Here is a 16173-nt window from a genome sequence, read left to right as displayed (position 1 = left end):
ACCCTCTTCTGTTGTAAATTCTCAATTGCAAACACAAATATGGTAACAAATGTACCACGTTTTTAATTGTAAAAGAACTGCAATCAACAGGAAAAGGAAACGGGGGAGTGAAATTACAGCTTGAACAGTGCTGCTCCGGGGGCTTTACTAACATGCTTACAATAATTACATGCACAAGTACTGTCATAATTCTAACCGCATTTATCTACCCTGATATGAAATATACCGCATAAATATATGTAACTTATTTGAACAGAAATCTAACCCTAATTCAGACTTTTTATGAACAGCCGGCACCTTCGAAGAATCTCATACATAATCCGATTGAGCTCCCTCGTGGAACTGATTAAAACCTAAAGTCGGTGACGAGACTTTAAACTCACAGTTCTTGTTAAATTCTTTTCTCATGTACCATGAAGGAGGCGTTAATCTGTTTTGCGGAAATAGGCACATTTCGATAAATTAAACTTGTACGCGATAGCCAAGGTTAAAAGACTTAAACAAAGGATGTCTAAGCGTGACTTGGCGAATAATTATTAATTTTCAATGTATAAGTTCTCTAAGCACCTCAAAGAGTCTGTATTCGTATGGAATCTTTTAAGAAGTAAATTTGTGTGTTCGCTTTGTCAAGCTGTCGTTCTGAGCCCATAGGGAAGTGAAGTTAAAACGTTTTTAGTCCCAAATTGGAAAGATCAATTCTTCTTACTCATTTACAACAATTTATTTTTATTTTAGTTGGGAGAATTTAGTGGTTATCAAGACAATTTTATTTGTTTGAATGGAAAGAGACATAATGTGTTGATCACTCTTATGAATTTAAGTGCACACTGACAATTTGAAATAAAATAGAAGCTTAACTGATAAATAATACACATGTAAACTGTTCGCAAAAAAATCACCCCGCTTCTTGGAGGCAAAAATTGTCTTCGTTTGCGGTTTGCGCGCGCCATGCAAGAAATAAATCCTTATATTCGTTACTAGTGAAGTATGGTTTTGTATAAATGCTTGTGTTAACGTTGTTTCTGATAACGGATGGTTTTATTATCTTAATTGTTTAATCACTTCCTTAATATAGATATCCCTGGGTTAAAGCCATGCTGAAAGTTCCAAACTGTTTTCTTTTTTGTTAATCCAAACTTTCATTCACATTGGTTAGTTTGGAATAAGAACGCTCTTTTAAACATTTTGTCAAGAGATAGTAAGTAAGAAAAACTCTCTCTTGATCAATTCTTTCAGGAGAAAATAAATAAGGAATCGATGTGGGCTGAGACAGCAGTAAGCAAGGTTAACAGACTAGCTGACGGCAAGCAAATTTACAAATACCACAGAATAATCTTTGAAAGGAATATTGCTTTATGCGGGTCTAAATAATACATAACCCCGATTCAATGATATTGCATTTTATCTCGTACTTGGTGAAAACAAGCAAATATTTTGCCCTACCAGTTTTTACTGAACTAATATAAGGCAAGTGTGATGTTGATGGGCACGGGCGGACACTGGGGATTTCAATCTACATAATGTGAGTAATTACATCTATTCAAAACTTGAGAACAACAAAAGATCACTTCTTTTTTTCTGTTTACATGTCCTTAGGAATAACGCGCGTTTACTTGGCTTCCTTGTAATTACTTTAACTTGTCTACTGTTGAAACGAAGGCGAGAAACACGCGCTAACAAAGCACCGCATATAGAGCGTATATTTATCACCATTGTTACAGTGAAAAGATCTCCGGAAAAACTTAATTCGCTAATTCAGGAGGGATTTGTTAGCAAGAGGACGCAAAGAGCGTGCGATAATATCAATTAAAGGTGATGGGTTTCCGGCGAAGGTAGGTGGCTGAATCGAGCCACGATTAACAACAACTTCCTTCAACACGTGCGCACTGAAAAGATGAATACCAGTATAGAAATATTTCCGATTTCTAAAAAGTAATTATCTTTTAAAACTAGCAATGGAGTAGTGATATAATAGAAATCTTGGCGGGACAATAATGATTCTTGACATTAACTGTTCAATTTTACCATATATTGAAGCCAGTGAGATTTTTCCAATTTTGAAGCTGTCTGTAAGACTTAGCATCGCTTGCAAAAATTAACCAGTAATTCATATAAGCTACAGTTTCAGTTCACCTGCCTTCATGATCACTTTCATTTTCATGCTTAATAGGCTTATTTCAAATTAGTGAGTTCTAAGTTCTACTCAACATAAGATGCTTGAAATAATCATGCACAGCTCCAGACTTGGTATTTAACTTTGCTGAACTTAAGTTCTGTGACATGTTTCTTATGAAGTTTTATTCGCCAATACGATGATCAGTGGGGCGCTGTATTATGTCAGCGATCAAAAATTCGATTTATGCCCTGATGAGGCAAAGGCGTTAAAAGGGGTGGAATTAAAACCCGCGAAACAAAGGCTTGTTATGTTTGGACGTGTAATATAACGAAATACCCGATTTTTCATTTTGTCAATTCAGCCTCATAAACAAAGGTTTAATTGCTTCTGCGTTATTAATCCAGTTTCCACTGATTGAAGAATAATTCTCCTCGCACTCCCGAGAAAAACAAAACAAACCTTGCTTTAAGCCGAAAACATACGAAGAACAGAATTTGGGAAACGCGAAGAAAATACGATTGAAAAATCAATCTTTCAATTTCCTTTTATAAAACTAAAAAATCAAGTAAAAATTGTGACGGAAATTCATAACAAAAAAGGATCAGTAATGTCAAAAAAGGTAGAAAATTCAAACTTAGTGAAATTTTTTCGTTTTTTATTTTTTTCATTTTTTTCCAGAATTGAATTTATCATTCCCGATCGCATGCTCAAAGAAAAGGAGTTTTATTGTTAAAGTGCATCTAAGCTTTGGAAACTCTATATCCTTTCAATTATACGGATTTTTAACTAATAACTTCATCTCTAAATGCATATTACTAATTTTACTATGCAGCTGAACACCGACCGAATGAATTAGAATATTATCTATGTTTAAATGTACGAGTTTCAAAGGAACAGTTTAGCTTGAAGATTGGGTTAGCGTGGTCGGAAAAAAAAACTATTGAATTCGCTTCGGTGACGAGTTAACGAGTCACTTAGTATCTTGAAAGAAAACGGCTCTTTTTGAAATCTCTCACGAACATTGTATAAAGCAAACTCTGAAAGGCCCTCTTTCTTTTACCGGAAGAAGGTAAGTCCGTTAAATGTTACTTGAAATGAACATGTCAAGAGTCTGGATCAATCCCTGTGATATACCTGAGTCGAGTTAAATGTACGCTGGTACAGTTTAAGTAATTTAGCTTGGTTTTCCGTCTGCTCTCATTTCTTCCCGAGAGCAAATAGCAATTGAGATCCCATCAAAATTCCGGAAAATTCTGTCATATACAGAGGTTAGCTATCAAAGCGCGCGGCAAACCGACAGAAGGATTTACTTTACGAACGTACGTTTTTCGAGTGTGTGTCCAGGCGTCGTCTTAAAAGTTTTCGTTGCATGTAAATTATATAGAAAACAAGGCTGAGATGATTTTCCATTAGAAAGGAACCTAAAACTAACAAATCAATTGGTCGCGTTTCATTATAGCGCAAGGAGGAAGAGTTATAGATTACTTAGAAGACAAAGCAATTGTGTCAAAATAAATTAAATAAATTAAATATAATTTAATTAAATATTCTAATGTTCTTAATCTCGATAATTTTCAAAACAGGGCTACCCAAGGTCTGTATATGATCAATTTCTGTGGTCAAAACAAGGCAGAAATTCATAGAAATGTCTTTGCATTTGTTCTTTTCAAAGAAAATCTTTGATGAAGAACAAACCTCTAAGAAAAAGACAAAGGCGAGCCCTAGGAGGGAGCAAATTGTTTTGAATGTTACTGACGCGTGCGCATTGCACATTGTAACAGGTGTAACTATGTCGTATGTTCGTGCTATTGTCGCTCTGTGTTTTCACTGACTTGTGAACGTACCATTATCTTTTCTACTTCTCTAAGCCCCCCCAAAAAGAATAGTTTTGTTTCTTTCGTTTTTCGTTTCACGATGAATCCATCTTGTTTTCGCGGCTTCAGTCGTAAATGATGTTTTATTGTTCTCAAAGTGCGAAAAATTAGATGCAACGATCCAAGTTTGGTAGGGAGTTTCATTTTAGTGAATGTGTTGAATATGTCCGTCCACTGGTTTGTAATATAAGCAAACATTTTACACTTAACTAGAGAACATTCGTTAGATGTCAGATTTTGTGGCAACACAGAAATAGAAATGATTTTCTGTTGAATACAGCAACGAACGCAAAGTGTTTCTCTTATTGTTTTGCACGGCAGCAATTCGAATGATGAGAAGTAAACATTTAGGCTTTCTGCCGTAAAAAACAACAATTGCTATAGAAAAACTCTTCAATAAATTAAATTTGTGAATAAAATTAACTCCCACTGGATAAGTTGTTACCAAATATGCCAGCAGAAAGGAAGTTCTTACCAGCAAATATAAGCTGTAATTATGAAATTCAGGTTTGCGAATTGAGAAAAGCAAAAAGAATTAGAACGAGAGGATAAACTGAGCGAGTTTGTTCATAATTTTCGTTTATTTTGTCGAAACAAAGCCCTGGCCTTATTAGAGATATTGTAAAAAGAAAGAAAAGGTAAACGAGAATTGCAGCTGCTGCGTTTCAAGATTTTCACAGCTCATGGCGACTGAATATCTAATGTGTTATTATCAGTCAGGTGGCGCTGGCTTCGAACTTCTAAATGATAGCGACTAAAATCGCTAGTGGATCACATGTAGCCACTAAGAGCGAAATCGAAAAACTCGACTTCATTACATTCACTTTGCGAAATGCTTGTTTACCAAAGGTGGATAGTAGATTTAGGTTGGCATGTTATTCACGGCGGTCACACTAAAGACTAGCCGTTTAACACTCATTTTTCTGTTTATCACAAAAAGAGTATTTCGTTCATCTAAGAAGAACATAAGAAAAAGGGGATTAGGTTTTATTCGGCGAACATTTTTTAAAGCTTAAGGAGAATTTAGCTATAGTAGTAAATAAGTAGTACGCGGTTTCCTTTCAAATGCCTCGTGTCAAACACAATCCAGTTAAAAGTCAACTCGTATCAGTTCCAAACCTTTTAAGTTAGAGGACGGCAAATTTTGCAGGAAATATCAAATGATGTGATTGTTTGTGTTTTTCAAATTCCCATTTTGTGCGTATTAATTCCTGTTCTATAGTTCTCCGATTGTGTTTTCTTTATTGAAAAATTGATCATTTGTGCCTTGTTTCTATTTTAAAAAACCTCGCTCTTTCGAATATTGATAAGCTAGCAAAACGCTTTCAAAGCCGATAAAGATCACTGCTCTTTTATTTCTTTAGCAAAATCACGCAGTTTCGATTTCCTGCGTCTGTCTCGTACGTGACCGTGCGATTTCGGTAAAAAAGTTGCGTTGTTACGCGTGACGTGAGCGTACTGCGAGGGTTGACGCGCCTACGCTGGATTTGTCAGTTTTATTATCACTGTGTTCTATTTTCATTTTGAAAAGCTAAACATGCGTACATATGATACGTAGGCTCCTACAGTCAACAAAAACAACACACACAGACTCAAATAAAGCTTGATGAAAACCTCAATCAAGCTGGGAAAAGGTATTATAAAGAACGTGCTTGCCGCCAAATGTAGCGTGTAGAAGGGAATGAGTAAAGTTCAATACATTTATGACTAGTCTGATAGCTTGCGCAAACAACATCCAACCATGAGCGGGACCCGGAAATAAATGCCACTTTGCCGATAGAAAGCTGGACAATAAGTTTGCTAAGCAGTTGAAAATGTCCAATTTCTAGAGAATTTGTGCAAAAAAATTGTGTAGCTGTCCTCATCAATTCATATTAAAGCGTGGGAAAAATTTTCCATTAAACAGCTAGCTCTCACGAACCTTAAGAAATTCATTTAATGCCGAGATAAATTGCGAATATTACAAGGCCAGGGTTATTCAGATAGTATTTTTCAGTAAAATTTCGTTCGTTTAATTGCCGCGAGAAATTATCAAAACAGACAAAGATTGTTTGCTAATATAATCGTCGAGTTTGGGAAAGATTTTTTAGAATTGATGAAAAACTGAATTTCATCGTCACCTGTATATAGGTGGAACAATAAAATGCTAACTCATTTTCTCGTCACACAATACCAATTAGCGTGCTTGATGTTCGGTTTCCACGGGGTTTTTTGTTTGAAAGCTTAGCCTCTTTTTTGCAAGAGCATTAAAATCAGCTCTCATCAGGAGTTCGCATTCACTGTGCTAAATGATTGTAAATCCCACTTACTTTCTTTCAAGTTTTTCGTGTACATTCCCCTTGGGGACCACCCCCCGGTATAAACCTGTAAATTAAATCGCACGCATCTCGTATTCTCACCAAAAAGAACAAAATAAACAACTATTTGAAATTTGTCTTTTTGTAATCTTGCATGTAAAATGAACGGACGGTTGTAACTTCATCGGAGATGATTATGCGAGCAAAGCGAATGGTGTTTCGGGCGGGAAAGTTATTCCGCCTTGTGCAGCCCCCTTGGAGGTTTTATGGTGCTCGTGAATGATTGCTGAATATGATCATCTTATTAGGTGTATAGGTGAATGACAAACTAGGCACGCGTTCGCCAACTCGCCGCGACAGCTAACGTGTGCCAAATGAGACTAATTGTTTTCATTGTTTTGATTGGTCAACAGACAGAAATTGACACTCGCTGAATTGCTACTTGCAAATGACCAATCATACATCAAAAGGAATAAATTGGTAAACCAATGGGAAACGCGTTCGCTATAAATGAAAGATTTGATCAAAAGCGGACAGCTAAAATCTACAACTATGATCTCGTGTGAATATGACAAAGCCGACAAAATATTACACAGTAGAGTATAGCGCCAGTTGCCATTTTTTACTACAAGCTCTAAATTAATTCATACCATTACGGTGTTCGCCTTTTTAGTTTTTATTTCGGCGGTGTTTTCTTAGTTAAGTACCAACCAACAAGCCCGCTATTTGACTCGATACGGAACGCAAGCTCTTCATAAGCGGTGTGTAACTTACACACTGAGATTAGAATGTACCAGTTCGAGTCTACATACGATCAAGAGGTTCCTCACATGTACCCACAGGTAAAATAATCATTTTCTTGCTTGGAAACGCTTTCATTTCTCCTCCGCTTATCAATGATGTTTTATTCTCGCCAGCTCTCTTCAAGACCCTCTCGTTTCGAACGTAAATCCTGTAGTCCCGTTGAGCGTATTCGCGGGCAGGGTGAAAATCTGTCTTTAGACTCGCAAGGTAATAATAAACTACGTTTGCTTGACAATACTCACTTGTGTAATATTTTCTGGCGTTAAGAAAACTTGCAATTTAGCTTGAGCAATTTTTTCTCCTCGTCAGAATTGTTTCAAGATCTGTGCCAAATGCAAGAACATTGGATGATCGAAGGTAACTATGTTAACGTGAAGTTTGCGGCGAGTTAGCGATAATTTTATTAACGTTGGGCATGAAACATCCTGAATAATTGATGAAAAAGCGCCGAATTCATTAAACTTAGATTTTAGAGACATAACGTTTAATTTTCTTTCGCTGTGTGCCTTTTTTTAAGCGCGTCCATACCAGTCAAGTACCACGGATGAGCAGTTTGTTCCCGAAATCGAAGGAAACTCGACAACTTCGAAGGAAGGTAACTGTCAGATATATTGTTGTGTTACCTGAAAAAAAAATATTCAAAGAAAATTAAATGTACGTTTGTTAGTAAGCAACAGGTATAAGGGTAGTCGAAAACGGCTTTTATTTTACATTCTATTTGTGCGAGTTTTCTGGTTACTCCGATTTTTTAAGCTCAATAAAGTTTTTCGCAGCGTTCCCATGTAGTTGTTAGAGGAACGTTAATTAAGTAGAATTTTGTCGGTAAACACGTGCCATAAGTTCGAATTCTGACCACTGAAACACCAGTGCAATTAGTGTTATCTCTGATGACAACCTCTTTCACAATCTCCCCTAAGTTTGTGCCTCGGGGTTATTTTATTTATGCCTTAAAAACACCGCTGTAATGTGACGATGCTCATAAATTTGGAGCCATTCTCTAACTGGAGAAAGTCACTAAAAACCGCATCAAAAGATCCGCGCAGATAAATGGCCTTAAATATCGATGAATATTTTTCAGGTCTCTATTTGCCTAAAACGAAGTTAAATAACAGTTTTTTTCTTGTTTTGTGGTGAGCCTTGATTTTACAGCAATAATACAATCACCCGGGGTATTATTTTCCCAACAAAAGTTGTACATTTCGCTTGTTTTCCTTGCTCTGCCCCCATCCCATTTTTTCATTATGTAAATAAGGCATTCTTTTTTGTTTAGGCCATTCATAACGTTAGTTTTGTTTTGAAAATGAATAGGCATTTTTGTCTAGAGGTATATTTTTTCTCGTTTTGTAGGCAGCTATGCCACACACATTAAAGCAGAGCCGAGGGAGCGCGCGTGTCAACAGACCGAACTACATCGACGCGGAACACTTAAGCAGTCAAACAAGATGGACAAGAGTAGCGACAACTCTTCGTACATGAGAATGATCAGTGAAAGCCACGCTTCAAGCAGTTCTCCTTTAGTATACACCTGCTCAGCGCAGCCATCGAGTTTTCACTGCATGAAGGGTTACAGGCAGCTAGCAGCGGCTTATGACAGCACGGCGTTCGATGCTTCGCCAGCTCCCACTTATCCTTCCATCAAACAAGAACCTATCGACTACACGACTTGTGAGAATCCTTACGAACAAGGTAAGCTTTAAAATATATTTTCGCCTCAATTTCTAGTGTTTACTCCTCCTTTAATAAGCGAAATGATCTTTTTAACTGTTCCTGTATTTTTTTGTAACAAATTTTCATGTGTTTCTGCTTCCAAAGTGTAATAAAATCAATCCCTGTATTTTTCGCGTTAATTTAATTTTTTCTTCACTTGAAACGTATACTTGTTGAAAGAAACACTTTTGTTGGTGTGTATCACATTTTTATTTGATTTTTTCCCCCACTGACAAACGTAAAGACAATTTTAAAGCCATGACCTCCTATAGCCTTTCAATTCTTCTTCACTCATTTAGGAATGAAACTTTTATGAAGAGTGAAAGTTATTTTTTAATAAGCCTTTTTTGCTATCTTTACGGCAATTACTACAGTTTTTCAACTTCAATTCCCCGGTTCTATTAACAGCGGTGCATGAAATGTGTCACGTGCGATTATAGGATGAAATGTTTTACTTGTAAATGCTGCTCATTTCAGTTTTTGTGAAATTGTTAGATAACCGATAAACGCGCGCGTTGTAAAGTTTTTAAGCTCTACCCTTTTGTTTTGGTGCTTTGACAAAGTATATATGTTTTTGTGGTGAAAGCACTAACAAATGCATTGCGCTGTGTATAATTTGTTGGCGGTTTCATGTTATTTTGTTTTCTTTTCAGAACGTTTACAAAGTCTTGCGTCTTTCCACCATCAAGCGCATCAGCAAGCCGAGTGTTATGGCCTCCAAACATCTTCAACAGAGGGTAAATTTTTCTTCATTGTGCAATACCACTCGGTGAATTGTTTTTCATTCTAATTAGACATTTTGATAGCCCACACATTATGAATATTCATAGCGCTTTGATTTTATGATAGAAAATGTTGAAATTAATTTTAATTGTTATGGAGTGAAGTGAACACAATATCTTAAATTTGCAGCGCAGATGTTTTTTGGCATGATTGCTGCATCACTTTAATATTTTCTTTGGCAAACACATATGAACTCGTGACAGCCTTAAGCCAGATGCTCTCTCTTTCCCAAAAGCAATTTCTTGCTCTTTTTAATTTTCGTTCTCAAATAAATTATTATTACTTTTTTAAAAATTGTTCTGGATTTTTTCATGCGGCAAAAATTATCTTAACTTTAGTATTCTTGTTTTGTGTGTGTTGTTTTTTTTTTGTGCGCGAGTTATGATGCTTTTCTCCACTTAAAAATCTTAACAAAAAAATACTCGCTAATTGGGGTAAAAACATTTTCAAAGGGTTTTAGGAAGATCCCTTAGTTTACATTTGAGATGAAGCCTCGGCTTAGCTCTAGCGGCTATTCATACCCCACCGCTTCGCAAATTTACTACTCCAAGTAGTGTTACAATCCGAGCTTTCAGATTTCACACAAGCTAAGAACCATTGTTTGCATTTTGTATTTCTGTAATTAAATTATACGTTGACAGCGGTACATTCATAAGGACATTTTAAGCCTTGAAGCATGGTAAAACATGATAGGCCTTTCCAAACTTTTTAAAATTAGTTTAGGTTTTGAGAGCCATTTACTCGGCATTGTCAAAGGTAATTTAATTTGCTCCGTGCAGGACAGTCGTTTAAAATTCACAATCGTGACGCAGGTGTATTTCGGCGTTGAATGGGCTAAATTTCACCTGATTAGTGTTTTAAGGTTCTCTTCCTCCTCAATATCTATTGAACGCACACAAAACCGTCTTCTCTTACCGGTACAAAATTAGTTGCAAAAGTGTTATACATGACCTTTTAATTTCCCAATTGCGCTCAAATGAGTGAGAAGAGATTTGTTCTCTTGTACGATCATGTAGGGAAGCGCAATGCTATACAAAAAAAGAGCATTTATTGACAGTGAATAGAATAAAAAACACACGTCTTTACTCTGCTATTTTTTATTATACAAATAAAGAAATTAAGGTGTGTTGAAGTTCCGAACACGAAGCCTTTTGGTAAAGCGTTTGTTTGTAGCCGTTTACGAAAATGCGTATGTTGAATTTGAATATGAAGGAGAAACACGAGTAATGTCATCAAAGAAATTATTTACTTTTAAATGTAGCAACCTTTCACTGGCTTCCATAAAACTCACGAAAAACGTTTGAATCGCTCTCCATGCGTAAAATAGCCGATGATTTGATGGGGTCTATGTTTTCTTCTTGTTTATGCGGACGTTGGTTCCTTTTATTCGGTTAATTACATAAGTAGATAGTTTCGTCTGATCATGGTTAGATCAAACACTTTGCCATGCTCAACTCAATCAACCCAACGCTTCGAATTGTGTCAATTGAATTTGCCCTTTCACAGCTTCGCAGTTTTGTCGTGTTATGAAAAGTTTATATTTTGTCATGAAACTGATAATCAAACGTATGCTTCAATGTTCAAGACAAAAAAAATTATGCACAAAGTACGTCTAATATAGTTATATATTTTAGTTTCTTTAATTTCGAAAACGGAAGCCGTGCACTTTTTTTTAACAAAAAAGAACGAAAACCTCGAGGCACATGAAATCACCTGCAATTTAATAAATCGTCTTCCTTCTATGTGAAGCAAACTGATCCTGCTTATTATGAACTCAAATCTATAATTTCTCCCAAAAACAATTTGAAGATAATTTTATGGTTTTCTGTGGTGAATAATCGTTCATGCTGTGTCCCATTCGTTTAATTCGCCTCGACTTATCTGAATGTAGTTTCGCTGCTCCTTTGTAGTTCACAGGATCTCTAGACTTTCTGACCACGGCATTTTATGCACAAGAACTTGAATAAACTGAGCTTTCCTTTGAAATGCTATGTTTTTGTAGATACTTAGTCGAGAACACCGCTTTAAAAGCCTCAATGGGAAGCGACCACTGTGCTATTTCGTTACAGCTTTGTTTTGATGGTCCTCTTGCCGTTTGAACAACTGCGAAGGTTTTATCCCTTGGCCGTGAATACGCGGCTTTAACTTGTACGCGCATAGTAGCTGTGTTCAAGGTCTTCAAATACATTAGAATATTGGAATAAAGAGGAAGAGAGGCCTCAATTTATACCAAAGACAGGATATTTACAGTGGCAAACGGGAAGCGATATGTCAACAAGAAAGGGCGGAAACGATCAGAGATTTAAGAGTCTATACTTTAAAACACTCCGAAAACGGGAAACGGGTTAATTTTTACTTGCGCTTTCCAAAGAAAAAAGATCGGCAACTTTAGTAACTTAAAGCTTTTGTCTAGGATCTTTGTAATCTAAGGCTTTTGAAGTATATACCAGCGAAGAAAGAACATATAAAATCCACGCTCAAACGATAAAAATCCTTTAGCAGAGCGAGTTCCAGTGACTTACATGCTTGGTGACAAGCCTCTTTTCTTTCCTGTTTAAACGTTTCTGTTATCAAACGGACGTACGTAATGTTAAATCCGCTTCGCAGGAAAAATATTATAATACTAGTGACAAAGTGGTATTTAATATGGAAAGTTTAGCAAATGTTAGCGGCTTCGCGCCGTAAGGAACTCACGAGACCTGACGGTCATTTTTACCAAAACACTGCGCTTAAGGACTTAACCATTTTGTCTTTTATTTGCGCAAAAATACGACCGGACATAATACGTTACAAAATAGCATTCAGCTTTTGCTTACTAGTGGCTAAATAATAGCTCTCCGGCGTTTAAGATGTTTCATTTATCTTGGCCGTACAGCCTTCCTTGATCAAGTCGTGCGCCATTATATTAATGGATCGTGTTCAAACGTTCGGTAAGAAAAACATGCTTACTGGTTTTACTTTATTTTTTTATTAAATTTAAAATGTCAAAAGGGACCCGAACTTCTTGTTTCAGGTGAAAAGAAATACTATGCGATCTTTTCTTAATACGAAATTGAATTATTTCGAAATAATGTAGTAATCTACCGTGTACATTTTGTTTTGTTTTCAGCCGCAGTCTATGACCCCAGTGTGCATTCGTTTTATGACGAACCTTTGCCTTACGCAGAGAGATATCACAAGTACACTGACTTCAAAGAACACAAGCCAAGTTACAGAGACGGTGAGTTATGCATCGCTGCCTGTCTTTTTGGAGAGGTTTTTTAAGAATACTGCGCTTTAAGTCTAATATTGTTGAGCCCAAATCTTCAGACTTTTCAAGTAAGGCTGTTTCTTCCAAATAAAACAAAACACGGATTTCATGGAATTCTTTACTCTTTTTTATGTATGACAGCCAACTGAACAGCAACGAACGCGGCAAAATATTTGTGCAACTACTTGAGAGAGCGGAAGAAGCTTGCTGCTCAAATTAATATGATTTATACAACACCGCTCGAGTCCGCAAACGAGGTATTACAGATATCACACGGTGTGTTTTATTTAGGATTTTCTGTTCCTCGATAATAAGCCGATGTCAAAGACGGCTATGGAAAAAAAAAAAGGCATTAAATCTTTCGATAGCACCTGCCGTTTGACACACGCACAATCGAAATTAAACTAAACCGACATCAAATCTTGCCTTTTTCAAGTTACCACCGTATTTTAACCGACACAGAATTTTTTTTACGTGTTGATTCCTACTCTAAACTGATATTTAATGATACGCCCGTAAAAGTCTGACAAAATCCCATATTCCAGGATGATAAATCATGATAGTATTCTTGTGTTAAAAGCCTGCTTGCTATCTCTCTGTTGCACTAATTACAGGCGCTATTTTGATTGCATTCGTAAAGCAGCAAGCGTTCGAACAAAAATTCAAAGCGACGCGTGAACACCGTCGAGATATTTATCAAACACTTTGCCATTACCCTGTCATTAAACCAAAAAACCGTTTTCCGGATAAAAGCTACAGTCTAATCTTTGCTTAACCATTATTCTTACTGAGCAATTTTTTTTTCATTCGAATGTGCCTTTAAAAAAGCCCAACTATCCGCTAAGATTTAATTGCTTAAATTGGTGGAAAATTCAGCTCCTTTTCGATTTTACATCATCAATTAATTTCAGGACGTTTTCTTGCCGATTAAGACAAATATTTTTCAAAACGACAACTTTGTTCACGAGATCTTTGCCTCGCTTCAAAATGGGTGTGCGAAGCGCATTTGAAAGGCCCGGATGTTAGCACCACTTGAAACAGCTAAAACAGACAATAACGACAGAATCAACTTAGTCTGTGTGAATACGGTTTTGTTAAAAAATCAGTGGGAAATGCAATGTCTTTTTAATAAGTTGGAGTCTTTTTCTAGAAGGCGTTGCTTCGTTGCGCTCTTTTTTGAATAATTACGAGATAAATTACTTTTAGCGAAATCAAACAGGGTGACGCCACACTTCTCACAACGTTTGACAAATGTCAAAATCGTTTGATTTCTATTCAGTTAAGGGAACTTTGCACGTCGCAAGATTAATTTCGATCTTTTATTTGTTATTTTCGTTTTGTAACTTAATTAAATCGTGAAATGCAAACGTTTTTGCAGAGATCACCCACCGAACATTAACTTACCCCACACGCGAAGCAAGCAATTTCGCACAAAAACTATTGCTCGTAAAATCCATGGGATGCCTCGCTAGAAAATATCACGAACCGACTACATTATGCAAACAGAACTTCCTCGGCCTTACAAATGCGTCATCTGCTGTGTTGAAGTTGCTTAATCGACTAAAAGTGTTTTGAATATCAATAGAAAGTTAGAAGAGCCATTTCATATCTTTGGGCGCTTTGTGGAAGTGCAGCTAATGGTGTTTTCTTGCAATTAATCAAGTTTCATCGTATTTCTTTATATGATAAGCCTTGGCCAATTCGCATACACATGGCTTTTCTCTGCTCTGTTATTTTGAATTACTGGCAGCTGTAAAGTAGCATTTTATGAGAACAGTCTAATTTGAATACATTGTGAAAAATCGGCAAATAATTTTTCTTCTATTCTTCGGCACGGAATTAGAGAAGTTCTTAATAGGTATGGCCACAGTGAATAAGAAGATATACACCAAATGAGAAAATAACAATTGCAAAAAGTAAAGTAAAACATGTTTAAACCCTTTAAAATATGTCTGGGGTGTCTTTTGTGCCTTGTAAAAACGAATCTATTTTTCTTGCGTTCTTAGGATTTCTTCCCTTTTCGTAGCTTGGTTGTCAATTAAAGGTTCATTTTTTTTTCGTGAAGTGAAAAAAATAGAGAGATCTAGGTTTAAAATGTTCAGTTCGCATCATGAGTAAAGGTTAGCTATTATTTTAACGAAAAATGAACAACATAAAGAAAAAATATATTGTTTTTTAACCTGTACTGACGGCGTGCATTACGCAAGATCGCGCGATACGCACGCACAGTACTCACGTAATGTTTACAATTTATAATCCGTGCCGATCGTTTTCAGTTGTAAAACGTTACAGGCTGTCAGATGTGCGCCTAAAGTCTCGAATACTTCCTTCACATCTGGGCCTGTTGTGAGTTCGGATGTATTTTTCAGTGTTGTGAGAGAAAATTTGTTTGTGTTCTTAGCAGTCTGCAGGATGTTTCATTACCTAGGAGAAACAACTAAACGCGCTTTTGCTGACTGATCGAATATTCAAATTCTTTCTCAATGCCTTTTCGGAAACTGTGAATACAGCTTTATTGTAATGGTATATTGTCGCGTGATATAATGCGTTCCTTATCGGAACTGTATTTTATTTTACCTCGCTTCAAAACAACGCCCAGTAGCTTCAACTTTTTTTTCCACGAATCCGTTTGACATTGTCTTTTAAATCAAACTAAACTTAAAAAAAACACGTCATAAGCAATCTCTGTTAGGTTGTTAAAGTCCCAGAAAGAGGACGTGTCATTTATGTTCTGTAGTTTTTGCGGCTTTATTTTCACTTCCCTTATTTTGTATTATTCATTTGTGCACTGTATGTCTTACTTTGTCCCCTCCCCGAAGTTCTAAATACTGAAAATTTCTTTATTTTGTAATATTCAGCTCCCGAGTTTAAAGTACCAAATGGTGTCACATATCCAGAACCCAGGGCCTTCCAGAGACGGGGCTCATTACAGCTTTGGCAGTTCCTCGTGGCTCTCTTGGACGAGCCTGAATGCTCCTCGTTTATCGCTTGGACAGGGCGTGGCATGGAGTTCAAACTTATTGATCCTGAAGAAGTGGCTCGGAGATGGGGAATCCAGAAGAACCGCCCTGCCATGAACTACGACAAACTCAGCCGCTCTCTTCGCTATTATTACGAGAAAGGAATCATGCAGAAGGTCGCGGGCGAACGTTATGTGTATAAATTCGTTTGCAGTCCAGAGGCCCTTTTCAGTATGGCGTTTCCCGACTCACAGAAACCTTACATCAAACCGGAGTGTCGAGAACCCAAACCCGTGAGCCCGCATGCATCTCAGCAGCTGCTCCCCATGCCTAAGGAGCCATATCCCAAACCACCATTTCCACAACAACATTTTGTCAATCC

General features: G+C 36.8%; 1 protein-coding gene across 2 annotated transcripts in view; it reads left to right on the top strand.

Moving 5' to 3' along the window:
* The first annotated feature begins 3006 nt into the window (after positions 1-3006).
* The window catches only part of LOC144661731 (ETS translocation variant 1-like), a 13867-nt gene continuing 700 nt past the window's right edge, over positions 3007-16173 (top strand). Inside the window, exons 1-8 of one of the 2 annotated variants that reach the window (XM_078522551.1) lie at positions 3007-3185; positions 7205-7298; positions 7401-7448; positions 7609-7686; positions 8439-8777; positions 9452-9535; positions 12691-12801; positions 15690-16173. The exon at positions 15690-16173 is cut by the window's right edge and continues 700 nt beyond it. In XM_078522551.1, coding sequence (XP_078378677.1) covers positions 7424-7448; positions 7609-7686; positions 8439-8777; positions 9452-9535; positions 12691-12801; positions 15690-16173 — 1121 coding nt within the window. In that variant the 5' untranslated portion in view covers positions 3007-3185; positions 7205-7298; positions 7401-7423. Of the gene's footprint in view, positions 3186-6363; positions 7130-7204; positions 7299-7400; positions 7449-7608; positions 7687-8438; positions 8778-9451; positions 9536-12690; positions 12802-15689 lie in introns of those variants that run through there. The other variant, XM_078522550.1, reaches the window with a different exon arrangement.

The sequence above is a fragment of the Oculina patagonica genome, chromosome 7, assembly GCF_052425735.1.
Source record: "Oculina patagonica isolate OP01 chromosome 7, crgOcupat, whole genome shotgun sequence".
In the NCBI taxonomy this organism is placed as follows: Eukaryota; Metazoa; Cnidaria; class Anthozoa; order Scleractinia; family Oculinidae; genus Oculina; species Oculina patagonica.
The sequence above is the reverse complement of the archived record's forward strand: the minus strand, read 5'-3'. Positions and strand labels throughout refer to the sequence as shown.